The 13,490-nt window shown below is 39.3% G+C and overlaps 1 protein-coding gene across 1 annotated transcript in view; it reads left to right on the top strand.

Annotated features, from left to right (window-relative positions):
• PHEX (phosphate regulating endopeptidase homolog X-linked) overlaps positions 1–13,490 on the top strand; it is a 99,290-nt gene that overhangs the window by 60,594 nt on the left and 25,206 nt on the right. Inside the window, exons 13-15 of the mRNA XM_032100815.1 lie at positions 3,715–3,792; positions 5,378–5,481; positions 12,831–12,889. Of these exons, the coding sequence (XP_031956706.1) occupies positions 3,715–3,792; positions 5,378–5,481; positions 12,831–12,889 (241 nt within the window). The remainder of the gene's footprint in view (positions 1–3,714; positions 3,793–5,377; positions 5,482–12,830; positions 12,890–13,490) is intronic.

Genomic DNA, 13,490 nt, shown 5'->3' on the forward strand with positions numbered 1-13,490 from the left:
ATAAAGGCGGAATTAATCTTTGTAATTAAATGGGACATTACTTTGCCATGAATAATTTTAGCTTTCACAATGTATTTCATGCTAATTTTTCAGTGAACTGTAATTGTATTAATTTTTATATATTTAGAAGCTTAAAAATTATCTTTACAAAGTTATTGAGTCAAGTTAATATACAGAAGATCTCTGTCAGACTCAAAACTTTGTTGTGAGATATATGTTTTGTTTTCTCTTTACTGTAAGTAAAATATGTCAGTACTTAGTGTTGTATAAAATGTCCAAGTCATACTTTGAGAGGCAGAAAGGCTCTCAGAATACTCACACTCTTGGTTGTCAAGTGAGAATTTGAATAGGCTGGAAACTGGGATGCTTTGGAGCACTGAAACACGTGTGCATTCCCACGTGGGCAAGTTGATGAGCAGAGAGTGAAAGCTTGTTTATTATTTTGTCTGTGTAGTAAACTGACTTGCAGTGCTCTCACTGTGACAGAAAGACACTGATGGTAAAATCCTGGCTGTGTTGAAGTCACTGGGGAAACTTCGATGCACAAGGAGTGGTGGAAGTAGTAGTCCCACTCTGGATCCTCTGCCTCAGAGCCTGCTCTCCCTGGCTGCTGGGCTAGAAAAGAGTCATCATGACTTACCCTAAAGCACCCTGCAAGAGCCTCTTGCTTGTGATGGCAGGAGAGGAGCCCTGGAGTGATGAGTTTCCTTAATTTACCCAACAGCCCAACGAAGGCTGAGTGCTTATTGGTGCCTGGGGGAAGTATCCCATCACCTCTTTTCTTCCTGTACAAAGGGTTGTTTAATATGCAAATTAGAGAAAAGAGTTAAATGAGCCTTTGAACCATAAAAACTTGTGGATAGCGTGTTTATGGTGGATTCATGTGCAATTGCCACATGGCTGGTTCCTGCACATTTGTCACATTTCATTTGACTCCCCTGTGCATGCCTTCTGGAAGGCTGGTCTCTTATACCTACTTTTAATCTTATCAAGGGGAAAATACTGACATCATTATCAAAGAGCAAGGAAGTTATAGAAGAGCTTTCCACTTCCTTGTGCTGTATAAATAGGGAATCTCCAAACTGCTGTTAAATATTACACAAGTGAACAGAAAAATAGGCACAGAAACAAGACTTCCAACATGCAAATTTAGAAACCTACTCTCAATATGATAGTTTCTAACTTGTCACTTGTGTTAATAAATTGGGCTGTGTGTTGGGCTTAGCTGAACAGGTTTGCACCTGATGCAAAGCCCCTAGGAGGAATCCCAGTCAGAGGGATTCCCAAGGACTTCAGAGGGCTTCCTAGGTTCTCTCATGAGTTTTGCTTTGGCTATAGGAAACAGTTTGCCTAACCAAGAGCCAAACACCCTTCACTGTCAGCATCAGCTTTGTCTGTCTTTTTTGCTCTGATCTCTAACTCGCACATATTGTGGTAAGGCCTTTTAAGTAATAAACGCAATAAAATAACATTTCCCCCTTATCTATCTATCTCACAAAATACAGACAGCTTTAGACATTGAAAAAGCATCGAAGTACTAGAAGCAGCACTGCCTTTTGAGTTTGCTTTCAAAAATCTCGAGACACACTCTGTTATTTACTAGGGGTTTATATAGCCTTTGCAAAAAAACTCCATCGTGTCCAACTACTTAATTCTCATGCTTAGAAATCTCAATCTCACTACATCAATTGTGAAAGTCACAAAGGAAGTGATGAACTTATGCAGAATATTTGAGATTCACCAGACTTGTTTAAGCAGCTGACTTAGCAAAAATTAAAACTGATGTGTTTTGCTCTTTCCTTTTTCAAAGCTAGTTTTAACTGGGATTGAAACATGAGGAATAATTTTCCGATTCCTTGCAAAGTTCAGTCAGTTGGACCTGACAACACCACCAGGAAAAAATTAGGCACTCTTGATTACATACAAACTTGCAGATGAATCATGCTCCCTTCCTAGCTTTTTATTATCCCTCCCCAGCACAGCATTTAAAATATCGTGAAAGACTGCTGAACCTTCTGGAAAAGTAAGGAAACATTCTGTTGTAAGCTAATTTGGCTCATTTCATATTTTCCATTCAGCATTTTTCTTCCATTGCTATTTTTATTACTAGGGCAATTTGCATGACAATGGGATCTTTTTTGCTTAAGAGATCATCTGCTCCTGCTGCTAATTTCCTACCTGAAGATGTTATCTTCTGTTTGTGACATCTCAATTACCTCAACCACAATTAATCGTGATGTCACAAATGGAGGATTATGACTTTGGGTTGGAAATGAGATTGAAGGAGTTTAAAGAAGAGGCCTTTCTTGAAAAATAAAAGAGGAAACAATGACTTTGGTGAAATGGAGGCAGTCCTCCGTTACCTTTCTTCTTAAAATTGTGGAACAGCTGGTTTTAAGTCTTGCTGTATAGGAGGCCCTGCTGTATTGAGATATTGTGAAGTGGGAGAAGGAGAAAGGATATGTGGAGGAAGGGGAATCTTCACTTGAGCAGTCAGCACCCTGCAGCAAGAAGGAAATAAAAGTTGTTGGACCCCAGAGAGGTCCAGGCTCTGCTCCTAGTGAGCAGAATGCAGGGTTGGTACAGTTGTACTTGGTTTAAGGGCCAATTATTTATTGCTTTTCATATCTTGCAATATTCATTTGAGTCTTGACATCTGAGTTTGATGACCATGGAGGGGCACCTTTTGAGGGGTGGAAGGAATTCCAAAGACTTATGGAGAAATTACATTCAGCATCCTGAAAACATAAAAAGTGAAAGTTTTGTGCTGTCCTAGTCCATCATGGCTGTAATTTATCCTATGGACCTTTCACATTTCACTTGGTATGTCATCTTTTTGTATACTTTTTCTTTCTTCTGGAAACCTGTTTCCACAGAGATTCTGGGTTTCTGAGTGGCCTGCTGGTGTTTTTGTGAGGATTACTACGGCTGTTTATACATGCACACCATGATTTACAAAGTGGGAATACTCACCTACAGCTACTTCACACTGGACTGTTCACGCAGGTTGTGCATAAATTCTGGGGCCAAGTCACGACTGAAAGAGGATTAATGACAAGTGACATGTTTTATTTTAACACCCCTACTGACATTAGGAAAAAGGCAAAAACTGAAAGGTAAAGGAGTGAAACTGGAGAACTAAACAAAGATGAGCCCTGTGGTTTTTGGAAAAGACAGTGCCCTTCAGAAAAGGAGCCATCCTCAGGTGCAAATAGCAGTGGCCCTCAGTGGAAACACACCAGTCTGCACTTGCTGGGACCAAGGTTGATTCACAGCTGTGCATCAAATCTATTTTAGCAGTTGGATGTGTACCAGCTATTTTGCCATAGTGGAACAGGCCGTTTCCTGTCGTCCTTTGGAAAACATTGTACAAACAGGCATTTGACCATCTGATTAACACAAAACCCAGTAGGGAAAATCAGCTGTTAAGATTTTGCACTCAGACACATTGCTGTAAGTACGCAAAAGCTCTGCAGGCAGCAACAGACCCACTGTGATAATCTGACAACGGAATCTGGACTCTGTGCATTGTGATGCCGAGCTCATTTGTGGCACCAAGTTTACCTTGTAGGCAAGTTGTTTTGAAGTTAAATTAGGATGGCTCCAGGGGACCATAATAATACAAAGTGGGAACTGAGCAAGAAAGAGAGAAAGCTGTATGCTGAAAGTGGTTTTATCTGTCAAAACTTTTTTTTCTCTTTTTCTTTTTCAAAGGCAAAAGCAGTTATGGCGAAAGTTGGTTACCCTCAGTTTATAATGAATGACACATATATTAATGAAGACATCAAAACTGTAAGTGTCAGGCTTGCAGCTTTATTCATTTATTTCAGCTATTCTTCGCTCTGTTTTGCTGCTGTCTAAAATCAAAGCTAGTCTTTTATTTGGTATGCACCTGGACTTGTGCTTGCCTGGTTATTTTTATTTTATTTTTGAAGTGTGCTAGCTCTAAATTTTGTCTAAGTAGTCAATGTTGTTGTATCTGAGTGAGATCATGAGGCCTGCTGGGAGTAAAATGTGCCTGCATGCAAAGAACCTTCCTGCCATTAAGCATTTTAAAGGTTAAGCATACACTGTAATTTTTGCATAAATTTTGCATTTAACTATAAAAATGGAACAAACCAAAAGCATTTCTTCTCAAAATAATGGTCTTCAAAAACACTAATGCATTTTATCTCAGAATATCACAATTTAGGATGCCCTATATAAGCTCTCCTCATCTCTCCAGGCTATGAATTTAATTTACAGTTGTTGCTTTTAATAATGCCAAGAGGTCCTAACCAATGTATAGGCCTATTGTGTTGCCTGCTGGACAAGGATACTGTGGGAGAACTCCTTCCTGCTCCAGTATCTGTGCAGCCTAACTAAGGCAGGAAGGCAAATGATTAATAATAATGTATTTTACCATTTTCCAACTGTGGCACACATTTGATGAATTGTATTACTGAAAGTCACAGGCAAACTAGAAACCCAAGTTCAATCCTGGACCAGTAAAAGACAAGAGCGATCATCATCTTTGCCAGAGCACATGAACAAACACTAAACAGAGGCATCATTTTTTGAGAGAACCAACTCTACCAGCCTAGTCCTTGTCCATGGAAAGCGTAGGGTGAGATGGTGCAGTGAAAACAGTGTAATGAGACAGAGCATGTGACCAACTCTCACTCAGGGTATGGAATTATTTGCTCAGATAAGTGGTAATGTCTGCTCAAAAATACTTGTTAATCATGCTTGCAAAACCATAGTTTACATCTGAAGTGCAACTTCCTCACAAATCCTAGAATTGTTTTAAACTGATGACAGGGCTTACAACCTATTAACATCCCTTTTCCTTGCCTGTTTAGTTGTGTGTGTGTGAATGCTATCGTATTTGGAAACTTATGGAAGTATGGAGCCTTATGGCTGTAAATATTTAATGTGGCAGAACCCTCAGAAGGCACAGAATATGAAGTATTGGTTATAAAATGTATAGCAAACTGAAAAAGGGGACTTTGTTACATTGTTGGAAGTGGTTTTAAAATGCACTTTTACAAATGAAAGTAGGCCTACTTCCTCCTGGAAAAGAGGCTCTCTTAATAATAGCCATAGAAATGTGCAGTCTGCAATCCATTGTTGGGTGCTTATGATTCCTTCAGCAGCACTCCGCACAGTAAAGGGCTTTCCCAGTGTTCCAGACCCTTGTGCAAATCTGCTCAGCCTGTTTTTTTAACTAAGCTCATAAAATATTTATTCTTCCTACCAACTGTGAAAATTTTACTTGCTTTGAAAATCACTAAAAAATTAGGTGATTAGCTTGTATAAAATAAAAATTCTGTTTGTTTTATGTCAGCTTTTGTTTCTTTGGACATGCTTTAAAATTGTCTGTGCTTTTTCTATACAGCTGAAGTTTACAGAAAATGATTATTTTGGCAATGTATTGCAAACTCGCAAATACGCAGCCCAATCTGATTTCTACTGGCTTAGAAAAGAAGTTCCAAAAACAGAGTGAGTAGACAAAATACATATTTACATAATCTTCTAACAATGTTTTAAATTATATTATTTAATTTATGTAATAAATACTGTTATCTATTAAGTTTTAATAGAATTATATAGACAGCAACATGTTATGACACAAAAAGCCTATGGGCAAATTCCCATTATTCAGAAACTCCTGTGGATTTTTTTTTCGGTGAGTTCTAGGTATCCCTGCTCATATGCACGGTATTCACATGCTTGAAGCTTGAACTTAATTTAATGAAAAAAAGGGGTAACTGAATCACAATTAAAAATGGACTGTGCCTCTTGGTCACAGTTAGAGTTTGAAATGGTACAGCAGGGATTTATGAAATAAATTTTGTAGGAATGAAACCATAGTAAGAGATAATGTTATTATTAGTAATACAAATCAGCATTGTTAGTTACCTGCTGTTAATAGCAATGATACAGAATGAAACATAATTTAATCTACATATGTTATTTTTATTTATTTGTAAACATTAGAGTGCAGATTGTGTCACAAACTGTCATAAAATACATGAGAGAATCATTCTCTTTTCTTACTTGTGGGTAATCAAATCCTTAAAATGCAAATTAAAACCTAAGCAGAACTTAATTAGGCTAATCATGCTACTTAAAAATGACTTCTTCTACACACAGTCTTTGAAATCAGTGCTGCTGCTTAGCTCCTGTGGTGGTATTTCCTCAGGACTCCAGAAAGTCCTACTTCAACTGAACCATACTTTGTTCCAGGGGTGGCTCCGTGCTGTCTGTGAGGCAGGGCAAGGATGTCAGCGGGAGAAACAAAGGCTGTTCATGGTTAGAGTGTTTTAATTTGGCCCCGTGTGTTCAAGGGCTTTTTTATAGCTTAGTTTTTATTGTGAATTTTACCTTCTCATCACAGCTTTCTCTGACATTGCACTGGTTAACCCCAGGGGACGATTTTAGGGATTTTCCTGGATGTCAGGACTAGACCATGATGGTGTATTTCCTTCAGAGTAACAGTTCCAAGAGAGCAGTGAAACAACACTGGCCTCTCTATAGCAGTGATCAGCAACCTCCTCCTCACGGTCAGCCTTGGGGCAGCACTGATGCAGAACCTGTAGATTCTTGGCACAATGGGAAAACTCCCCTGTAAGGAAATGGACTGGTAGGCAGCCCCTGACTCAAGAACTATCTGCTGAGAGCTGTCACGTGGGTACGCTTAAAAAATGAAAGTGTTATCTGATTGCCCACTACAAGATTGAACACCTTCTCATGCCTGTCTTTACCATCTTATTTCTAGGACTATATAATAGCCAGCCCCTCATCACCTCTGCAGCTCTTTTCTTGTCACCTCTCAGAGCACATTCAGGTCTGAGGGATGCCAGTTTGATTTCTGGTCCCTTCTCTTTGTTAGCACAGCTATTTGCTCTGCCTTCTGCAGGGCTGGAGGTAAGCTCCACGTGAGGCCTGGCGGAGGAATAATTAGGGTTCCTGCTGGGACATTATTCTGTCTCTGCAACTGTTCAGTGATAGAAAAGGGTTCTGAAAGTGGTGTCACTCTGCCTGCTGAGGGACACCAAGGCACAAAGAGTCATTGCTGCCCCCAGTAATTTTTAAAAAATTTATTAAAATAATGCAATAACTCCCACTTACCAGTCTGAGGCATGTCAAACCTGGCCTCAAAAATATCAGCCACTTTTTAGCCACTTGCCACTTTTAAATTATCATACACCCCTGCTTTCTGATGCTTTTACTTCTTTTTTTTCCTCTAATTTTTCTGTTTTTGTTTTTTAAACTTCTCCATTTCATAGAACTCCACAGAATTTTTGATGAAGCTTGGTGCTATGTTAATAGCTAATTACCCTTGGGTTTTTGTTTCTATTTCCTTAATTTCTTCTTTTCCGTAGTTTAGTAGCTTTTAGCATAACATTTATATTTAGAGATAGATATTATAAGATCATCAAAGTTATGGACCGAAAAAGATAAATAAGAAAATGAGTGTTTAAGGAAATAAAATAAAAGTTACTAAAGTAATACTACAACCAAAAGGTAAAACACCATATTCTTTCAGCAGACAGTCCATGTTTCTCAACAATATTATTTCAAACTGGAATAATTTTCCTCAGCTAAATGTGAAATTAAGATGATGGTTCAATCAAAGTACCAGGAAAAGACCATCAGGGGATGGACAGAGGAAATGGGAGATACAAGACAAAGGAGTTAGGTAAAACAAGGAAGAATGTGGATAACAAAATGGAAAACAATTATTTTGGAAATTCAACAGTTTTTTAATCTGAAAAGACAAGGAAAAAACTTAAATCAGGAGTAATTATCAAAATTCTTTGTTCTCTGTTCTGTTCCCTCCATCCCTGGCATTTATCTGCTTGACAGGAGGAGGGAGCATGGAGGAACTCAGATGAGACATTGCTCAGGGCATGGGTGGGGGGACATACCCAGCCCTGCTTGTACCAGAAAGCTGTGACAAGGCATCCGTTCTGCCAGTCCTGGGGCCAGGCTCCCCTGAGGGCATCCTGGCTGTGGTCCTCAACACTATTACTTGTTGTCCTCAACACCAGCTTTGGATGCCAGCTGCCATCCTCACAGCTGGCTGGGGAGATGACTGTCACCTTCACAGCTGGCTCTACCTAACAAAGAAGAAAGTGCTCAGGTATCAGCAGAGAGACACATGAAAGGGATTTGTGCAGGAGCTGAGGAGCATGGTGCACAAACCAGCGCAGGTTACGTTGAGAGGGCTCAGTGGAGAAGGAGAGGCTGGAAGGGGCAGTGAGGGAGAATGGGCACCAGGTGTGAAGACAATTATTTTAATCCTGGTGAGATTCACCTGGAGCAGAGGAAAGTAAAAGTTAGTACAGGGAGAAGTGATGGCCACGTATAAGGGAGAAGTAAAGGAGAGTCAGGGTTTTAGTTGCATTTACTTATCCAACGACGGAGCCATACACATTCCTACATACAAATATACACACGTGTGTGTGTGTATACAAACACATTCCTGCACCTTTTTATCCATGATGGAATCTGTCCTTAACACTGATATCATACTTGCAAATAACAAAGCATCAGAGGACTTCTTGGGCATGCCACTTCATTACTATTTATCTTTCTCCTTTAAAGTCAGCATATAATCTAAGATTTTTAGACCTGGTCAAATCTTTCTCAATTTTTCACTTTCTGTGCTGGGGATGTAGGCATCTGGTATCCTGATAAGAGGACCCAAAGGAGGTATGCTATGAGAGGATTCCAGGATCTCCTCCAGGGCCCATCCCTGTTTTTCTTGACCACACACTAATGTGTGTAAGCCCTGGCCCTTGGTTTGCCCCAAGGGAGAGCAGCTATGAGAGGTTCTGGGTTGGATACCATTAAGGACAGTGTAAAGCTCCTTCTCCTAAAAGGGAAAAGCAGCCATCAGGAACACTGGGTGGTCTGTTGTCTGTTGGAGAGATGCTGCTGGAGAGCTCAGAAATTGTGTGGCTGGGACCTGCCCTGGAGAGGAGAGGCTGGAAAGGAGCCTTCTGGAGCCTTTTCCTGGTCTTTGAACCTCATTTTGATCAGTGATGTGGCACTGAAGGCTGGGCCCAGCCTTACCATCCTAGTTGCTTGCCTATTCCTAAGGGAGACAGATGGCAGCCTGGCCTAGGACAATAATCTTCTGTTTCTACAGGGGAAAATGTATAAAAGAGACTAACAATGAGAAGAGGAAATACAATTTTGAAAGTCACCTTGAAGGTTGCCTCCCAGTTAGAAGGTTTCTTAATAGTATTTTCTTTGAAAGACATTTTCCAGCTTCCAGAAACTTAGTACACTTTTCACTTCTGACCGGCTTAAGTCTTGTACATCGACAAGTTCATTTTCTTTATTTATATTACTATTTTTTATTTCTTACTTTGGATGTTGAACAGCAAACTGAAAGATTTCTTCTAACTCAAAAAATTGAGAGATCAGTTTGAAAATTTAGTTTGTGCTTTACAGAGAATAAAGTAAACTAATAAGCTTTTTCCTGCGTTGTAAATGTTCCCAGCCACCCCTCTTCATGAGTGGCAATGTAGCACACTGTACTCTTAACTCAGAAAGAAAATATCACAGAGAAAATTGTAGCCTAAAGAAACACAGAGTAAGAGAGTTTCTGCCCCACTTGCTGTCTCAGTGTATGTTTCACATTTTATTTTTACAAGAGAAATCTCAACCTTACAAGTGTCAACTCTGCAGCGTTAGGTTCTGACTGCTGCAGTAGTAGATAGGTAATGCTACAGGACATCATTCAAAGCTGTCCCATTTTTCACAAACTTATAGCAAATGAAAACAGTGTCAGCAGTTCTAGAATTTTTATTTATTTACTTTGCAATTAATAAGAGCTTGGAATGTTATGCCTTTCTTTTTTTTCTATCCTTCTGTTAATAGATAAAATGCACTGAAATTGTAACCAGACCTAGAGCAAATGCTCAGGGAATCTGACTTCAAACAGGAATGGGAGAGTTATTTCTAAATTTTTTTCACCTGAAAATTTAACAGCAGCAGCTATTTATTACACACCTTCATATGGTAATTTGGTGTGTTATTAGTTAAGGACTGTCCCTGACGGTTCAGTCATTTCAAGGAGTTCACATGGCAGATGAGAAGTGAAGTTGTTCTGCTAGTCTGGATGGAAGCAGTCTTGGTTATTTCTACTCTTTTCTGGAAAATACTTCCTAAATCTTTTTGAGAGTGCTCAGAATGGTACAACAAAATGCTGGAATGGAAATCTCCTTGCCAAATGTCAAATATGAAATACTCTTCGAGAACTCTCATTCTTCCTGACTCCTCAGTAGGGCTGCTAAGTGTCCTCTTCGTAACTGCCTAAAAGCATAACAAGTTTCATACAGGGTCGTTTTTGAGGCCTCATTATGAAAAAGCAATTTGGAAAGAACTGAGTTCAGTTCTACAGTGAGAAAATCAAGGCTGTTCTCAGTCTTTGTCTCATGTTAAGGTCAGGAAATGGGATGGGCTCTGCAATTGCAGTGGTAGATCATGAGAAACAAAGCAGGATGGGGATGCTTGTGATACATCTACGAGCTACAAGTCTATGAGTTCTTAGGTATGAAAGTATGGCCAGAGGATGGTGTGATGTCCTCCCTCCGTAAATGCGGAACAAATGTCGCCAGCATTCACTGCTGCTCTTGGGCAGAGTGAAGTGCTCCTGTGGGGACAAGTACCTGTATCACCAGCTCCTCACCCAGTAAAACAGCTTGTGCTGTTAAGAGAGCTGTCTCTAGGCAGTGAAGAGCTCTTTGCTGCTGCTTGTGGTGATTCCTCTCTGCAGCTAACTGTGGTAAGCCCCCCCAGAGGATGGAGAGAAGAACCACAGCACATTAATCTGATTTGAAGTATCTGTGATACATCTCAGGCCCTTGATCCTCTGGAAATAAAAGGCTAAGAGGAATTTTCAAAAAAGGAGGATTTGCTGTTCCAGAAGCCTTTTTCATGCTTAAAAGTTGCTGTTTGAGAAAGGCTGTTGTAAACAGAACAAGCCAACAGGGTGAGGTGCAAGTCACAGCACTATGTGTCTTTGTTCAAACTTACAGTAAAATCTAAATTGAAGTGTTGATTGTTTCAGATGAGTCCTTTTCAGATGGGATTTCTCCTTTTCAAAAAAGGGGCAGTCCTCTGGATTTACTGCTAAGCCTGGAGAGCAGGTCCCAAGGCACAAATGGCAGGCTTGCATCCTTCAACACAGTTCAGCTGATTGTGTCTGTGAACATGAAATTGAAATGTTGTTAATTAAGCCCCTAATTTTTTTTTTTTGATCCCCTCACCATACACATTCTTTCTTCAATTTTCCATTATCTCACTACATTACCTCTAACATTTAATCTCCTTATTATGAAGAGAAAACAACCTCCCCCTGCTCCTCCCCTTCACAATCTCCTAATAAACAAAGCAGGGAGAGTTATCTGTGACAATTAGAGCCTTTAATGTGACAGATTGTTAAAATATGTACACGATATCACTCTTTTAGCCTTCATTTGTTAGTTTTTCTGGTTGATTCATTGCAAAATAAGCTGCTCAGCTTGGAGACTAAAACAAGCAGTTAAATTTATTGACAAAAGACAAAATGCTGCCATTTTCAAACTCTCCCCTTTGTTACCTGGTTTATGTGAGGACATTAGTTGTCAGAAAACCAGTCAGGGTGTGCAGATGACTCTTTCATTAATGGGGCTATTTTAAAGCACAAATTGTGTATACATTGTCATTGATATCACATATTTTCCATATTCTGATAGATCTTCCTTTGTTTTGCAGCTTCTATCTCTCCTCTTTAAAAGAAAATTTCCAAAGCAATTACATTGCATTCATGTGGCTTTTCAAAACTTTTGAGTAATATTTTGCTAAAGACATCAAGATGTTCTTGTTTGGATATTTACTAGAGTTACTTCTAAGTTATTATGAACTAACCACTAATTCTCGTCATCTTTATTTCTTTTGCCTCACTGCTCCCTTATAAAATCATAAAGTGAAATCTTGGGCTCACTGAACTCAGGGTTTCATCTGAGGAGATTTGGTTCTTGATGAAGTCAGTTGAGATTTTCCACTCATATGGTTGAAGCCGCTGTCAATACAGATGAGCTTAGGCTAAGGAGATTCATTTGCTATTCATAGAATCATAGAATATGTTGAGTTGGAAGGGACTCACAAGGATCATCAAAGTCCAACTCCTATTCAAATCTAGGGTTTCCTCCAGTATATATGAGAAACCAAACTATGAGAAGAAATGCCTGGCAAGAGGCCTGTTTGTTTAGGATGGTCATGTTCACTGCATAGGGTACAGAACATGAAGCTGTTTATTCTGAATTTACATTCCCAGAAGGTACTTGTTTGTGTTGTTGGCATAATCCTAATTGTTCAAGTAATTGTTCAGCAAAGCCTCTAAAGCCACTTTACTTGTTTCAAAATGCTCTCCTCTAATTTCAACAGAGAGTTTCTCCACACGTGTTTGAAAGACACTCAAGAGAGGTTTCCCAGCTGCTGTCAGTCTTGCAGCCTCTGCTGGGTGAATTTTGATTCATCAGCATGGCAGACCTCAGAAGCACAGTGGTCACTTAGAAATTAAACAGATCACGTGATAGGAACACTAGGAATTGCTCCTGTTGGGAATTCATTGACTGTACATAGTTAAAGTCATTAAACAATAGATTTCAATGTTCTAAGAAAGTGTGAGTAGCATGTACTGAAATGGAGAAATACTTAAACTTTAATGTATCTTAAGTCCTTAATGTTTTTACTTCCTTCACCTGAGTTCAATTTTTATCTTTGCTCCTTTGATTCATAAAGGTGAATGTCAATGTACTGACAGAGAATTAATTTTGTTCTTACTACAGGTGGTTTACAAGCCCGACTACTGTAAATGCTTTCTATAGTGCATCTACCAACCAGATCAGTGAGTATCTGCCTTCTGAGTCTCCTTATAAAGTGCCTGTTTGGGAATGTATGTGTCAAGCTTCAGATAACTGCTGTACCTATTGTGTTGTTTGTGACCGAAAATTAAAAGCTCAGACCTGGTAATTCAGCTGTGAGACCTAAGTGAGAGGATCAATCTGGAAAACCCAGAGCTCCCACAAATTGGAACTACAGTTGCTCAATGAGTTACCCTGCGTCAGATGAGTTGCAGTGACCATGTGTGTGTTTGTACTCTGTCCATTGCAAATGATAGCTTAAATCACTTTTATTAAAGCCTAATGTTTCTATCTTCTGTTTTCTGTGGCAAAAACATGTGTACACACATCTCCATAAATATACAGTGATAGCAGTTCTGTCCTCTAGTATTGACAGATATGTAGCAATAAATGTGACTAGAGACGACTGTGATACAGACCAGAAAACATACAAATGTTTGTCCAGTGGATTTGTTCAATACCTTCAAGGACAAGGAGTGATATCTGTAGCTAACTTAAAATTCTTACCTGTATAGTTTGATGAAGTTATTTTGTATATGCAGTACTACCTGTCTTCTACTAATTTTAGTTACTGGTTGTTTTTAG

Source organism: Corvus moneduloides, chromosome 2 (assembly GCF_009650955.1).
Source record: "Corvus moneduloides isolate bCorMon1 chromosome 2, bCorMon1.pri, whole genome shotgun sequence".
NCBI lineage: Eukaryota > Metazoa > Chordata > Aves > Passeriformes > Corvidae > Corvus > Corvus moneduloides.